The sequence below is a fragment of the Kogia breviceps genome, chromosome 12 (genome assembly GCF_026419965.1).
Source record: "Kogia breviceps isolate mKogBre1 chromosome 12, mKogBre1 haplotype 1, whole genome shotgun sequence".
In the NCBI taxonomy this organism is placed as follows: domain Eukaryota; kingdom Metazoa; phylum Chordata; class Mammalia; order Artiodactyla; family Physeteridae; genus Kogia; species Kogia breviceps.
This window is the reverse complement of record NC_081321.1, coordinates 89,488,067-89,504,114: the sequence shown is the minus strand read 5'-3', so window position 1 is coordinate 89,504,114 and position 16,048 is coordinate 89,488,067. Positions and strand designations below refer to the sequence as shown.

Here is a 16,048-nt window from a genome sequence, read left to right as displayed (position 1 = left end):
AGTGATTTGAAGGTGATGTTATTGGTAATGACAAGCGTGAAGGTGTGACAGTGAAATTGAGGAGTGACCTTGGTGGCATTCTTCAACCCTCTTTTCCCCTCTCTCACTTACTACTCAATCCAACAGAAAGTCACAGTGGCCATGGTGAGAGCATTTACACCACGGAAATTGGCAAGTGCTACAAACCAGGCATTTAGGTCTCCCCAGAGAGCCAGTTGTTAAGCATTTGCCAGCACACCACTGCTCTTTGCACTTCCTGATTTTACTGGGGAGCATTTTACAGGTGAGGAAGCAGAGCACAGACAGACCATGCACCTGCTTGAGGAACCAAAGCAGGAAAGTGGTAGGCTGGGACTTGAATGGAACTAACTTTTTGAAAGGCATTTTGCATGGTGACCTGCCTCCTGCTGACCGCTGCCCAGGGTTTCAGTGTTTTGCATGAGGTAGATGCTGAAAAACCTTGGTTGAAAAATGAATGAACACACAAATGAATAGAATAAACCATGAGCTCCTTGGGAATAGGGGGAATAGGGTCATGTCCTCATCATCGTCATATGGCAAACACTTGTGCACTTTCTATGACCAGACATTGTGCTAAATGGTTTTCATAGATTCTCTAATTTAACCCTCCCAACAACTGTATGGAGTACTATTACTATTCTCATTTTAATAATAAGGAAAACTGAGGCTCTGAGCCCGAAATGAGAGCAGATGCTGGTGGCATCTGGATCCGCTCAGGCCATCCAGCTGGCAAGGCTGGGCATCCCTGTTCTCTTATCATTCTTCCCTGTCCCACTTGAGCACAGGGTGTCAGCCCATGGAGCAGGGCTCTGGAGCCTCACATGTGCGCACGCACCCACACATGCTCGGTGTCTGAGGGCAGGACTGCTTGTTACAGCACTGTGGCCAAGCACAGGATCCTGGTGACCTCATCCTCAGAGGAAAGCACCCACCTCGAGTTAGGCAGCCTTGACGTACTAGCGCCTTTGGCCAGCCAGAATGTTAAGGTGCCAGGGGAAGAGGGGCTTCCTGCAGCCAACCAGACACTTGTGAGCTCACACTTGGAAGTTGGACCCTTTGCAGAAGTGGCCCTTGGACTAGTTCCTCTTTTTAAAGCACCAAGGGAGCTCCTACAGTGTCTTTTCTGTTCTTTTCCCCTGTGTTTTGATATTAAAGTGTGATTTCCTAACACATGGCTGACACGATTCCCCAAGAGAGTTAAAAATGGGGAAGAAGATAAAATGCAGAGAGCTCAGAGCTGGCAGGTGGCAGGTCAGGATTGAAGTGCCAGCTCTGCCACTCACCTGCTCTGAGGTCTTGGCCAAGCTGCTTTACCTTTCTGAGCCTCAGTTTCATCATGTGTAAAGTGGGCTCATAATGCCACCCCCTTCACCATACGACTAAGCTCACAAGGAGGTATGAGGCTCCAGTGAGAGCACTCTGTTGCTCTCCTTCATGGGCTGATGGTTTGTTTACCTGTGATGCAGTTCTGCTCTAGAACATCAGCTCCAGGAGGTAGAGTTTAGACCTCTCTTGTTTAACCACCACATCCCCCCCCCCCCCCCCCGGAGCCTAGCACAGAGCCTTGAACTTGGTACAGTAGGATAAATGGAGGATGTAATTAACAAGCAAATGGATGCTTTTGCCAAGGCTGTTATTATTATTAAGGGAAAGTTCAGGATTGAGGATGCCCTGGGGGAGAGCCTTTCTCAGAAAGCACTCAGCTGCCCTGGAATTCGGGAAGGGCGCCAGACACTTCATGCTATTCCCCAGGCTCCTTCCTCCTTCCTGCCCAGCTGATAACTCAAAGGCTCCAGCCTCCACTTTAGAGTTGAGCTGCTTCAGGCTGCTTGAGTGAAGGTGCAAGGACTGCAGGGTGTCTTGGCAGCCCTAGAAGACTTGCTGTGATCTAACTGACCCCAGGGTGACCAGGACGTTCCACTTCCCACTGTGCCACCTTCTGGGGGGGTGGGGGAGCAGCATTAACTCAGAACTGGCATCACCAGCAGAGGTTTTGGGTAGAGTTGTCGGTTTTAGCCAATAAAAATACAGGATGCCCGATTAATACTTAGATAAACAATGACTCAGTATAAGTATATCCCATGCAATATTTGGTATATACTTATTTATACTGCAAAATTATCTGTTGTCTACCTGGGATTCAACTTCAACTGGGTGTTGGGACTTCCCTGGTGGTCCAGTGGTTAAGACTCCATGCTCCCAATGCAGGGGTCCTGGGTTCTATCCCTGGTCAGGGAACTAGATCCCGCATACCACAACTTAAAAAAGAAAAAGATCCTACATGCCGAAATGAAGATCTTGCACGTGGCAACGTAGATCCCGCATGCCACAACTAAAACTGGCGGCAGCCGAATAAATAAATAAATATTTTTAAAAATATATTAAAAAAAATTTAACTGGGTGTCCACTAGTTTATCTGGCCACACTACTGATGGAGGTGGCAACGAGAGACAGTGCCCAGCCCTGCTAACATGTGCCCAGTGAGAGGCTGGCCTTTGCATATTTTTGCTTTCTGGTTGGGGAGCCAAACCAGCTTCCCCAGTTGACCCCATGCTCAGGAAGCAGCTTTCCCTGCCTGTGATGAGGACTGAACAATCTCAGTTACTAGCAGGGCAGGAGCAAAACCAATTGGACAGTCTCGAGGCAGGCTGCCTGGGCCCCTGTTCTCTCACTCACTTATGTGACCTTGGGCAAGTCTGACCTCTGAGCCTCACGTTCCTCACTTGTAAGGCAGGATCGGATCGTGGCACATCTTTCACGAGGGGTCGCTATAGAGTTAGAGATGATGGCATGGGTGGGGCTAGTACTGGGCTTAGCTGCCATACAGGCACTGAAATAGTAACTGGTATTAACAATTAATTGCAATCACTAATTACTAGTGAATATAATAGCACTGGGAGCCAGGGGGAAGGAAGCCACTTGGCATGTTTCTCAGTTCAGCTGGATATGATTGAGAGCTGTCTCCTAGAAGCCCTGGAGGAGGGGTGTCTGGATGCTGGTAGGCTGGCACACTTTCTACTCTGAAGATGGGAAGATGGGGGCCGAACTGGTCCCCTCCTTCTGGATTTGGCCGGTGGGGGCTCAATGGGGGATACACACCTCTCTGTTGAAGACACTGGGCTTTAGGAAACAATCCTTATGCCTCTCTCCACCACTTCCCCTACCGCTAAGACTCTCCTTGAACCAGGGCGGGCCCTGCCGGTTCCCTGTGGGGAAATGCAGAGGTGGAGGGAGAGGGAGCTAAGAAAGTCTTGATGAGAGGGGTCTTGCCACCCTCCCACTCCCTTCATCTGCTGACTGCAGAGGCCGCCTCACACAACTGGAGTGGTGCTGGACCTCTGGACTCGTCCTTCCACTCTGGGCACCCTCTGCCACCCCCCTCCCTCCACCCTGGTGCCTGCGGGGAGGGGCCTTGGGCATTCCCCAGCAGCCTGCCCCGTTGCCTGGACACCAGCGCCCTTTTCCCAGGCCCGGCCCCTTTTATCAGGAGGACAATGTACACACACAGTGAGGGCCTTGTGTGGCACCCAGGCCCTGAGCCCTTTGACTTGAGGAATTTTTCAAGTGCTGACCTTTCTCCGTGAGGTCTCCCCGCCATCCAATCCAGAGGCCTGGTGCCCCTGCTGCTTCCTACCCTGCTCTTGCAGGGAGAGATGGAGAGAGGGGAAAACAGTGAAGAGTTGTCTCCTGTCCTGGTAGAGTCTTCACCCTCTGAGACTGTGGCTAGGAAATCTGGGGGAAGTGTCTTTGAGCAGAAGGGAATGTGGGGAGGAATCTGATATGTGCTGTTTCTTCCTAAGTTCTCCCTTCTCTGCTGATGCTGTGAAATCTCAGTGGAGCCACTTTCCTCCCTGGGCCTCAAGTTTCTTCATAAGTCAAACAATGACAATAGACTTAAGATCACGGTCCCCAAAAGACTGTTTCCATCAGAATGACATTCAGATTACCAGGCACCACCCTACACCTTCTGTATTGGATAGAGTTCTTTGTTTGCAAGAAAAAGAAATTACTTTGGCTGACTTAGGCAAAATGGGAGTTTATTGAAAATATGTGGGAGGCTCACAGAATGAAAAGAAAAACCATGAAGACCCGAGTTTAGGAGAGGTCAGGACCCCAGGGCTCTGCCAGGACCTAGGAGGCAGGGACTTGTGGGCAGTCTCTGGAGACGTCAGCTCCTGTTTCCTCCCAACCTTGTGCCTCTCTGCTCAAAAATCAAATTCCTGAGCAAGAACAAACCTGGCTGGTTCCACAATGTGTCCTGGGGACTCTTGGGGACAGTCCCATCAAGACTGTGTGCGAGAGAGAGGCTTGGTTCCATGTATGCAAGTGCAGATGGAGGTGCTGTTACTAGAAGTCAGAATGGGTGCAAGACAGGCCACACTGAGATGTTCCCCTAGAACTACGGAGTTAAAATATCCAGAAGAGAGCTCAGGAAACTATTTTTTTGAATGATGAAGAGCCAAGTTTAGAAACCACTGAGCTAGAGGGCTGGTTTCATGTGTCTCCCAACTGGTAGAGCTGAGGCCAGTGAAGCAAACAAATAGGGAGACATGTCAGCTCAGTGTACAGAATGGTAAAGTCATCCAAAGACAACGTGGGCTTCCCGGTGAGGGAGTGAGTCCCCTGTCACTTGCAGGTATTCCAGTACAACTGGGCTGGTGATTTGGGAGGAACAATGCAGAAGAGGCTCACACTCTAAAAGAGTCATCCTGCAATCCCTTAAAGGAGTCTCAGACCTGCAGCTTTTCATTTTCCCCACTCTGGCTTTGTGTTTCAGTCACTTTTCCTGCCATTGCCCTGCTTTTTTCTGAAGAGTTCAGCTGTTCAACTTCTGAGTCTTCCCTCACCCTCCAAAGTGTGGTTTTCTTGCCTAGGTCCTCCTCTTTCGAAGGAGTCCCTCAGATGCCATGGGCTCTCCTAGCAGTAGCTGTTCCTGTTCCTCTAGACTTCACCTGCCTGGTTGTAGCCTTGCCCTGCGGGAGGCATGACACTGGGTGCATGCCAGCCTCATTACAGAATATCTTTCCTCCTGGGTCCTGTGGAAGCCTGCCTGGGACGTGTTTCCTCGACAGGAGGGAGGCTGTCTGTAACGGCAAGAGAGGGGATGGTGCTTTGTGTCCATTTTCCTGACCTCCAACTCTGAGTTGGGAGAAGGGGTGGGGGTGTGGGCTTCCTGAGGGTTTGCACGGAGCTAATTGCCATTTTCATAATGGAATTCGTTAAATTAGGGGTTGCCTATGCAGTTTGCTCACAGGAGACAAGGTGGTCAGTGAGTGAAGAGGCAGGTGTTAGGAAAAGGCACAGGCACAGAGAAGTATTTCCCTGCTACAAGGAAAACAGCAGCGCAAGCTCCATGACAAACGTATCTGCCACTTGACTGGCTGCAGAGAGACAGCAGGGAGCAGTGGGGACTGTTGAGCGTGGGAATTGATGCCCTTCTGAAGGCAGTAGCTGCCATCCACTCAGCCAGTTTCTACCATGTGGCAATACAGGTCTGATGTTGCCCAGTTATTGATTTTCACGGGAAGCCAGAAATCTGAATTCTTTATATGAATTTTCTATTTTAAAATTAAAAGTATGTAATTTAAGTCCAACAAAACAAGACTGTGGACTCCATGAGGTTTGCCAGTTGGCAGCTTCTGATGAAGACAGGAGTCAGGGTAAATATTCCTCATCTGGACCTGTCTCCTGGCTAAACCAGGAGCACCAGGATGGCAGGGGGCTGTTTTGTTCAGCATAATTCCCAGGGACTAGCACAGTGCTAAGCACATAGTGGACCCTGGATGGAGGGATGGATGGATGGATGGATGGATAAGTGGATGGGTGGGTAAGTGGATGGGTAATCGGATGGCTAGACGTATGAATAAGTGGAGTGAGGGAGGAGGAGGGAAAATGACTTCTCACAGCCTTCTCCTTCTGTGCCCTGCCCTTCTCACCTTGACAGGCCTCACACCCCCTTTCTAAGTCAAACACTTAATATTCTCATGGTCCCCTTCTCATCCTCCTTATACCATCTAAACCCCTTACGGATGATCAGATATAAGTCACTTGCACCTTGGTATGAATTACCTTTCAGTGTATAACCTTTTTCATGGGCATTTCCCCAGGTTGAGCTCTTAATAGATGCTCATTAAATGTTTGATGAACGAACAGCTTAGCCTTCTAAATGTGAACTGTCTTGGTGGAGTGAAGATTGTGGATTTTCAGAATTCTGTGGGAATGAGGGTGACACAATGTTGTGTCTTCGGAGAGAAGAGGGCTAGGAACTGGGAGATAACATTCTAGCATGACCTGTGCTGTCAGAGTGAGTGGGTGGCTGACGATTTTGTTTACCCTAAAGGCTGGTGCTGGGGAGGAAGAGGAGCTCCCAGACGGCAGCCAAGGCAGGCTTCCATCATGCTAGACATGAAGCAGGAGTTCCATTTAGAGCAAGGAAGATACTGGCACCTTCCCCTAAATGATACGTCACTTCCTCAGGTACATGCCCACTTGTTGAAGGACAGGAGGGAAAGAGATGAACAGTGAACACTTGGCAGGTGTCAGGAATACCATTCATGGGGCCTTACAGCAGACATAGTGATGTGCTTACTTTTTCAAATGAGACTGGGGCTCAGGAAAGTTGATGTTTGTCTGAGGCAGCACTAGGAAATAAATAGCAGAGCTGGAGAGGACCTGGGTCTGTCCTCTGCTAACGCTAGCAGTGCCTGCCCACCTCTTTACCTGGAGGGTGAAGTCCATCCCAGAAGCCCACCAGTGAGCAGCCCACTTGCTGGCACGTTTTGGGCAGGTTCCCAGAGGCCTTCAAATCTGCGTCCTTATTTTATCCTCATGACCCTATGGGTGGATCTTCCCATCCTCACCCTATAGATAAGGAAGCAGAGGCTTGTTCAAAATTTGCAGGTGCCAGAGCTGCAAATTCAAATCTAGGTCTTCTGCTCCATGCCTGCTGCTCATTTTTCCTGCATATTGGGAGACATGCCCCAGGAAACTTCATCAGCCCCCTGAGCGCCACCAGTGCCTGCCCAACTCATTTGTCCTTGTATGTTCCTTTCACACACATACACACACATCAGACCTTCTCAGATTCATCTTTGCAGCCCTTTGTCCTGGCAAAGGATAAGTACCAAACGTTGGATGGATGGATGGATGGATGGATGAACTGGGCCACTTCACCAGGGAAGTAGCCCCTGGCTCTGACTGGGCTGGGTCCCTTTCTGTGGGCTGACCTTCTCTTCGGGCTAATGACCTATGTGGTCATTGTCCTTTATGGGTCTCTCCCTCCTGTTAGGTAGTAAACCCCCTGAGGCCAAGAACTCAGGGATTAGGATGTTACCTTCATCCCTGTTTCTTTAAAGTCTGCAGGCTCGAGCACACAGTAGATGGTTAGTACAAGTGTGTTAAATGTCTTCCAAAGAAGCCTTCCCTCACTACCCTGGGTCAGATCTCCCTGCTCCCCACATCCTACCCTGTACCACCTTGTTCATTGTATTCATCATTTCCTTTTCACCTGGTTAGCTTCCTGACTTCCAAGAGCATGTTAGCTCCACAAGAGCAGGGGCTGTATCAGCCTTTCCCCTCATGCCTAGTAGGGTGCCCAGTCCTTACGAAGCTCAGTAAGTAGTGGTTAAACGAGGGAGTGAATAAATGATGTGAATTGTGATCAGAGCTGCCCACACAAATCTCCTTCCCTATTGCTGTCGGAAGCCTACGAGGGGACATTCATCATATCATGTGGCTCAGGCCCCTTGTATGTCTCACTTCCTCACCTTCACAGATCCCTGTACAGGTACAAGGGGCCTTGTCACTCTCAGAGGGTCCCTCCCTGTCCTAACTCACTGGAGCCCCCCCCCCCCAGTTGCAAAGAAGTACGATGAGGCTGCCCCATCACTGGAGGGTCCCCTCTGGCAGTGGGAGGGGACCAGGAGGGTTAGCTATTCTTAGGAGTAGATAATGGAGCTAGAATTGGATCTCTGAGTTGGTACTCTGTGTTCAAAGGCCCTGCTTCTGTCAGACCTTCATGCATCCAACCTGTCATGTGACCCTCCTCACCTTGCTAACTGAGAAAACCCTGAGTGTGTCCACCTTCAGGGTTCTCCTGTGTGGTCTGTCATCCATGTCCCCCAGCTTCTGTCCAGGCCACAAATGAGCAATGGGCATATGTTACATCAGAAATAAGAAAATCTGTTTCTAGGGCCAGATCCCTGCCTTCCTTCTCCTGCAGCTACTCTGAGACAGAACATTCCTGACCCTCTCCTCCCCAGGAAGGGCACCGCTAAGGCCTAGCCTCATTGACTGTACGCCCCAGATGGGTTTATTAGAAGGGTGCTGCGTGGACACAGGTGGGTCCTGTTTGTGCTAATTCTCCTCTTCCTTCTGCCCCTGCTGCAGCCATGAAAGAACTCGGATCGCTCCCCATAAATCTCGCTCCCTCACCACATCCCGGCCCCCCAAACTAGGGATTTCCCACCCCCGGCAGCACTGGTTTTATAATATTCTCCTTCCTGGTGCCTCTGATGTGGCAGTAAAATCTGAGACCACCCACAGAGATGGAAGCTTTGTAGAATCAAGAGCTTCCCCCAACCCCTTCCCAAGGCCGAGGACTTGACTGATTGGCCTGTGGATTCAGGGATCTCATTATGAGGATAAACATATTAGGGCATTAGGAAGAGGTCTGCATTAGGAAGACAGAGACCTCAGGCACAGTGGGGTCATCCATTTTGCCTGAGGTCAAACAGCCGGGCAATTACACAGGCAGCAACCCCAGCCCCCAGGGCATCTAGAATTCCAGACCATCCCTACCCTTTCCTCTGCCAGACAGAACTGTTCAGAAGCAGCTCAAGTCTGAATGAGCCCCAGGCAAGGAGGCAGCAGTCTGTGTGGCCTGTCAGGAGACAGACTTCTGACTCTCAGCCAAGCAGGGGGATGGACCGCCTGACCCTCAGCTTCAGCCTGAGTCCGTCTGGCAGGCCCTGTAGTAAACATTCCAGAGATGGGCAAAACAAGTGTTTCTCCTGAGAAGGTGAGGCCCCTGGAGGCCAGAAATGCTTGGGTGGTATCGGTGTAGTGCTCTGAGCTCTGAGTTAGAATCCGAGTTAGAAGCCCATTGAGGGCTGCTGGTTGTGTGTGTTGGACACTGAATGGTGACCCCACATGGTAATAGGTATGGATTTGTAAGTGTGTTACAACCATTGCACCAGTAGATGGCAGTAGAGCAGCTGGAGCACTGGATGCCCCATGGCCTCTCCCTGGAAACATTATTCATTTACCCAGTCAGCAAACATTCCTTAAACATGTGCCTGTGCCTTGGCACGTTGTGCTGCTTTCGGGAGATTCAGTGAGCATTAAGGCACGGTTTCAGGTTTCCAGGAGTTCACAGACTAGGTGTACGGGGGCAGGGGACATGTCATTCCAACACAGAGTAGTATGTGTTATATGGTTGTTAAGTACAGCGCCCCGTGGGAACCCAGAGGAGGGACACCTAACCTAGCCTCGTTAGGGGGGTGCTTTCGAGGAAACAGTAGTCAGGGATCTTGAACATGAGAAAGAGGTAACCAAGCAGAGAAGGAGAGAACAGCAAACACAAAGGCTCAGAGTCATAAAAGCATAGGAATCACAGGAAGTTGAGTGTGTGCAGTAGGTGGGCAGAAAACCAGAGAAGCAATGGGCCATAGGTTAACAGGGTCCAGATCATGAAGGTCCCAGAGGGTCTAGCTGAATCCTGAAAATCTTTAAGCACAAGCTCTAACTCACCATTGCTGCTTAGAGGCTCTGTGTGACTTTGAACCTGTGGGGGCTAGTCCTGGCCCTGCTGCTCCTCAGGGTGGACACTGGGGTCAATACAACAGGAGGAGGGGTGTGAAGGACTTACAGGCCTTCTGTACCAGTGCCGCCTATTTATCGTCAGCATCATCACCAATCTCTTACCGTGCTAACGGGGCAGATCAAAGTGAGGTGAACTGTAATTCTGTTCTGTAACCCCCATGAGGGTAAGATTATGTTTGTTTGTGGGTCCCCACATACGGCACCTGTAGCCACAGTGTAAACACTCGGTGGTTTCTTTGCTGTCATTGTTGATTCTGTTTCAGACCCTGGGCTGTATACTTTGGAGCTTACTCCGTTCCAGGAACCATTCTAAGTGCTTTGTACATCGTGTCTCATTTAATCCTCACAACACCCCTGTCGGATAGTTACTGTGATTATCCCTGCTTTCCAGATGTGGAAACTGAGGCACACGGAGGTTGAATGAGTTACCCAGGGTTACCCAGTGAGTGAGTGGTGGTGCTGGGATTGCATCCAGGTGGTCTGGCTCTGAGCCCACACACTCTACTTACTGCCCTTCACGTACAGGATCAAGTGAATTTCTCACCACACCTTGGCTGGCAGATGTTATCAGCACTTAACAAATGACAAAACTATGACCTGGAGGGGTTAAGTTCCTTGTCTTGGAACATGCAGTGAGTTGTAGAGCTAAGATTTTGCCCAGGCCTCTGTGATTCCAGATCCATGCTTTTTCCAGTATACCAGAGATTTCATTCATTAGTTACCATCCTGAGGTCCCAGGATCATCCAGTACTTCTTGTAAACCCAAGTGACAGGGACCCCTGCCCTAAATCATACTCTAGCCCTTATTAGCTCTACTCCTGACAGCAAAGGAGGAGCCTGCAAATTGCACGCTTTGATCATGCAGTGGGTACCCAGACCTGTAGAAATCCCTGCCCACAGGGACCCAGGCCCAATTCCAGGGCCTGTGTAGGCCAATTTCCTGATCCATCCTCCCCAGACATGGCCAAGGCACTCTTGATGGGGGTGTGGGTGAGGAGATGAAGCTTGGCCATGTGGGCTGGGTCATCCACAAGCATGCACAAAAAGCCCCAGTGATGCAGGAGAGGAGGGTGGGAGGCGAATTAGGAAGGACGATGGAAACCAAGAGCTGGCAACCCCCATGCCACCATGTTCTGGGTGGATCGCCAAGAACTCTGAGAAGTTTAAATTCTGACCCTCACAGGTCATTATGAAGTTGTGTTGGTCAAGGAAGGAAGATAGGCATGTTTTATTTAAATGTTTGCTAGCTTTATCAATTTTAAATATCAGGCATATGATACATAGGCTTCCATTTGTTCTTTTGTCCCAGGCCCTATAAATATTAGAGGGGGGGTCTTATCCCAGGGTCTGGGGTTTGCCAGCACTACCTTTGAGGATTCATAAAATTCACAAACTACATGAAAAGGTTCTCTTTGCATGAGGCTGGCTGCACATGCATTTTGTTGAAGACCATCCTGGGAGAAAAAAACAAATCTTGCTTTCAAGTCACACTAACAACTCCTGTTCCCATAAAGTTCTACCTACTTGACATCTAAGCCAGTCAACTTAAGAAAAAGTGGCATTAATATTAGAGCCATCAGTCAGTGATTCAGGCAGTCTTAGAAAGAGATGAACTCCACTGGCATCTGCTAAGTGTGGATAGACTTCAGAAACAGAGAGACTGCAGCTTGGTCAGAGAATTTATAGCAAAGTTTCAATCTGGAAGGGTGAAAAAAGAGGTGGCAACATTGATGTTCCAGGGAAAAGAATAGAAGAAGAAACTAAGCAGAAGATTCTTGGATGTAACATTACTGATTAGAACTCAGTCATTTAGGTCATACCTAAGTGGAGAGTTGGGATATACATTTCTTGGTGCCAGTCTATAAACACTCTCACTGTAGGCAAAGAGAAGAATTGGGATTGGGAGCAAAGAGCTGTCTGTGCCCCAGAGAAAGTCTATGGAAATACTTAACACAGTGCTCAGTTTATAGCAAATCACTGAGAACTATTAGTTTCATCATACCAAAAACCAAAAAGAGCAGATGGAAACTTGTATTACTTTTGCTTTGTGGGAGCGCATCTAAACCCAGGAGCACCCCATCATTTGCTGCTGTTTTTCAGAGCTGAGAAAAAAACATTGATGTGGCAGTGGAAGTCCAGGATTAAAGCTGCTTAGGCAAAGTATTTCGTCTCTCTGGGTTTCAGTTTCCTTATTTATAGAATGGAAATAATAATACCCACCTCATGGTGGTAGCTGTGTTAAATGAGAAAGACTAAGAATATAGCACAGTTTTTGGCACAGAGTAAGTATTCAACAATTTTTTCCCCTATCTATCTCTTCAATCATTTATTCTTTCAAGAAATATTAATTGAACTTCTACTGTGTCTCAAGCATTCTGGTAGGTGTTGGAAATAGAATGATGAGTAGGGTAGATTGTTCCTGGCCTGGAGGAATTGTGTTATAGTTTGGTTGGACACAGGTATGAAACCCAGTTATTAATTGCAAGTAATTTCAATTATAATAAGTACTATGAAAGAAAAGTAGAGTATGAAAGAGAATTTCTATAAGAAAAGAGATGACTAAGGTCAAGATTAGGGTGCTTACAGAGAAAAATGGGCAAGTGGATGGATTTGAGAAATAATTAGAATGTAGAATCCATGGGGATAGGGAGAGAGAAAGAGGAAACAAGAATGAAGTCTAGTAAAATTTTTGCCTTGAGTGGTGGGTAGATGGGATGCCATTTATTGATGATGGGAAGACAGAAGCAGGGGTGTAGAGGAAAGGTGATGGAAGGGTGGTTGGATGGATGGATGGACCAAGGGACAGATGAGGTCTGCTTCATTGGACACATGGACAAATAAAGAAATGAGTAGTTGGATAGAGCAATTTAATATGTCCTTTATGGATCACATAGGGTATAACTCAATAAAAGAATTCTGCATTATTTATTTATGTAGGATTCTTTATTGCTGTTGATCCTTAAAATAATGTTTAGAAATAATATCGTGCACGTATAACTATCTTCCTTTTACAGGGGATAAACCGGAGACACGGGGAGGTAAAGCGGCTTGGCAGAACCGGAACCCGAGTGTCCAGTCCTCCCACCTTGTTCTCTTTCCCCTCTATCACACAATATTTATAAAGAATGAGAAAATCACCTGTCTAGGTGGGAGAGAGCAGGAAGGTGGGGAATGTGTCTGGACATGCACCTCTGGGGTAAGACCTTTGGGAGAAGGGAGAAAAGAGTGAAGCAGTCTGCATCCTTACTCAGTAGATTTCTTCCTCTCCTTCACAGGGCCAAGTATTTCCATGGAAAGAAGGTGAATGGAGAGATTGAGATCCGAGTGGAACAGGTAGGTTGGAGCTGAGGCTTTAGTTCTATCGCCGTGACTTTTTCTATAGCTGGAGCCATTCCTAGGAGCAACCTTCGTCCCCATCTTATATAACTATAATGAGTCAAGATTACCAGAAAGGGCTTCCCTGGTGGCGCAGTGGTTAAGAATCCGCCTGCCGATGCAGGGGACACGGGTTCGTGCCCCGGTCTGGGAAGATCCCACATGCTGCGGAGCGGCTGGGCCCGTGGGCCATGGCCGCTGAGCCTGCGCGTCCGGAGCCTGTGCTCCGCAAAGGGAGAGGCCACAACAGTGAGAGGCCCGCGTACCGCAAAAAAAAAAAAAAAAGATTACCAGAAAAATCCTGACTTATACTTGGGAGACTTCTTAAATTCCAGAATTATTTAGTCCAATGGTTGAAAACCATTGGACTAAATAATTTTTTTGTTTTAACAGCAGAACTTTTATTCAAAGGAAGTAGCAAGCAGGAGCCCATTCTACCAAATTGAGACACGTAGAACTTCTTTGATGGAAATGGGCATAGGGAGCCCAGAAGTCTGTCTGCTCCATCCTGTTCCCCTCCCTCTTTTCCCCACCGTGGTCCCTGAGCCGTCTCCTTGGAACCACTTGGGCTAGGAAGCACAATGTAGGAGCACAGTGGGTTTGAATCCTGGCTCCCTTGTTTTCTAGATATTGGGCAAGTGAGTCTTTCTGCGTCTCATTGTCCTTGGGATTAAATTATGTAAAGCTTCAAAAGAGATTAGAATCTCGAATACTGTCTCTTGTTATTACCACTGGTATCAGCATCCATTCCCCTCATTTTATAGGGAAAGAAGCACAGACTTGCCCATGGCTACAATGGAAGTCAGTGACAGAATTAGCACCGGAACTTGTGGTCTCCAGATCCAGGGCTCCTTCCATTCATTCAGTGAACACTGGCTGGGGACTAACTCAAGCACTAATACCAAGCACCGTGCTTGGCCTTAGAGGGGCACATCAGGGCGTGGGCCCTGGAGCTAGACTCTAGGTTCCAATCCCAACTGTGTGATGTTGGTTCAACAATACTTGAGCTCTCTGAAGTTCAGTTTCTTCATCTCTATAATTGGGGTAGTAATTATAGCATCAGCTTCACAGGGTAGCTGAGAGGATCATATGAGTTAGTCCAAGAAAAGTACTTAGAACAGCACCTGGCACATATCAACACTTAGTTAATGTTACCCATTTATCATCATCCTCAACATCAAAGGCAAACAATAAGATAGAAAAGGTTCCTGCTATAAGAGGAACTCAGAAAAGCACGATAAAAAAATAGAGAGGTGTGACTTTTATGGCACTCTTTGAGTTTGGTGTGTTGGAGGAACAGAAAGCTTTTCTGAGCATCAAATTTGAGTTGGCTTAGTATTAAAACACCTACAGCTTGAATTTCGATTTGATCCTGTGGCTTTCAAGTCAGTCCAGTGTCTACTGGTTTTCCTTCCATGGCAAAGAGCAGGTTATTTTTGTTCACTTGACAAATATTTGTCAAACGTCTGCTATGCTAGCTAGCTAACACGTGGGGAACAAGGATAGAGAAGCAGAGGCTGTGTCCCGAAGAGCTTGTGGTCTAGGAAGGGAGGCAAGATAAGTCTTCACAGAACCTAACACAGGTAGAATCCAGCAAAGAGAGGTCCAAACTTAGTGCTGTGGGCACCAGAGGCCACAACTATTTGAGGGGGTCAGAAGTGACCTCAAGGAGGGGGTGGTATTTGAAATGGATCTTAAAGGATGGGTAGTATTTCAACAAGTGGCGATTGCAACAGGAAGAGTGCATGAGACTGAATCAGCATGAGCAAATGTAAGGAGCCTGGAAGTACAGGGTATGGAATGATGTGTGAACACATTGTCGTTCCCTGGCCCCAGCCTACTCATCCTCCCAAATTCTCTCTCTCAGTGCAGAGTGCTACCATCTACCTTGCACCTTAGCCAGAAACCTGCATGGTCTCCTGGATACCTCCATGGTCTCCTGGATACCTCCCTCTCCCTCCACCACTACACCCATTCACCAGGTGCTGTGGACTCCACGTACCACGTCTCTCTAGTCCACCCACTGTTCTCCGTTCCCATTGCCTAGGTCCTTGGCTGAACCATCATTGGCTCTCATCCAATCTTCCTAATCAACAGCCTCTTAACTTCATCTTTTCATCCACTTCCAATTTATTTTTTGTACTAAAACTAGAGTGATCTTTCTAAAAATACAAATTAGAGTCTTAAAGTGTTAGCTTTAAAATTCCTTTCTCAAAGATTCTTTATTTGAGCCGTTCACCCCAATTTAAATCAGGTAAGCTGGGTATTCCCTTTCATAGTATCTCAACTTTTCCTTCCTAGCCCTTATCTGAGTTTTTAACCACATATTTAGATGTGGTATTATTTGCATGAGGGTAGGGACATTAGCTGTTTGGATCTCACTCTGTTAAATAACACAGGGCATGGCGTATACTAGAGCAGAAGCAAATATTTGCAGAATGACTAACTGATGGATTCCACAGATTCCAGGCTGCTTGTCAGTTTCCAGTGGAGATAAATTGCTCTTCCTTAATCTTCCCTCAAAAATCTGAGTTTTCCATACACCATCTGGTAAATGCTCAGTTCGCTAGCTGTCTCATCCCATTTGTGAAACCCCCAGGGGCATTTTTTTTTTTAACATCTTTATTGGAGTATAATTGCTTTACAATGGTGCGTCAGTTTCTGCTTTATAACAAAGTGAATCAGTTATACATATACATATGTCCCCATATCCCCTCCCTCTTGGGTCTCCCTCCCTCCCACCCTCCCTATCCCACCCCTCTAGGTGGTCACAAAGCACCAAGCTGATCTCCCTGTGCTATGCGGCTGCTTCTTACTAGCTATCTATTTT

The 16,048-nt window shown here is 47.9% G+C and overlaps 1 protein-coding gene across 2 annotated transcripts in view; it reads left to right on the top strand.

The window, feature by feature from the left end:
- SYN3 (synapsin III) overlaps nucleotides 1–16,048 on the top strand; it is a 443,491-nt gene that overhangs the window by 43,015 nt on the left and 384,428 nt on the right. For both annotated transcript variants that reach the window (XM_059081741.2, XM_067010054.1), the window contains exon 3: nucleotides 13,119–13,176. In XM_059081741.2, the coding sequence (XP_058937724.1) occupies nucleotides 13,119–13,176 (58 nt within the window). The remainder of the gene's footprint in view (nucleotides 1–13,118; nucleotides 13,177–16,048) is intronic.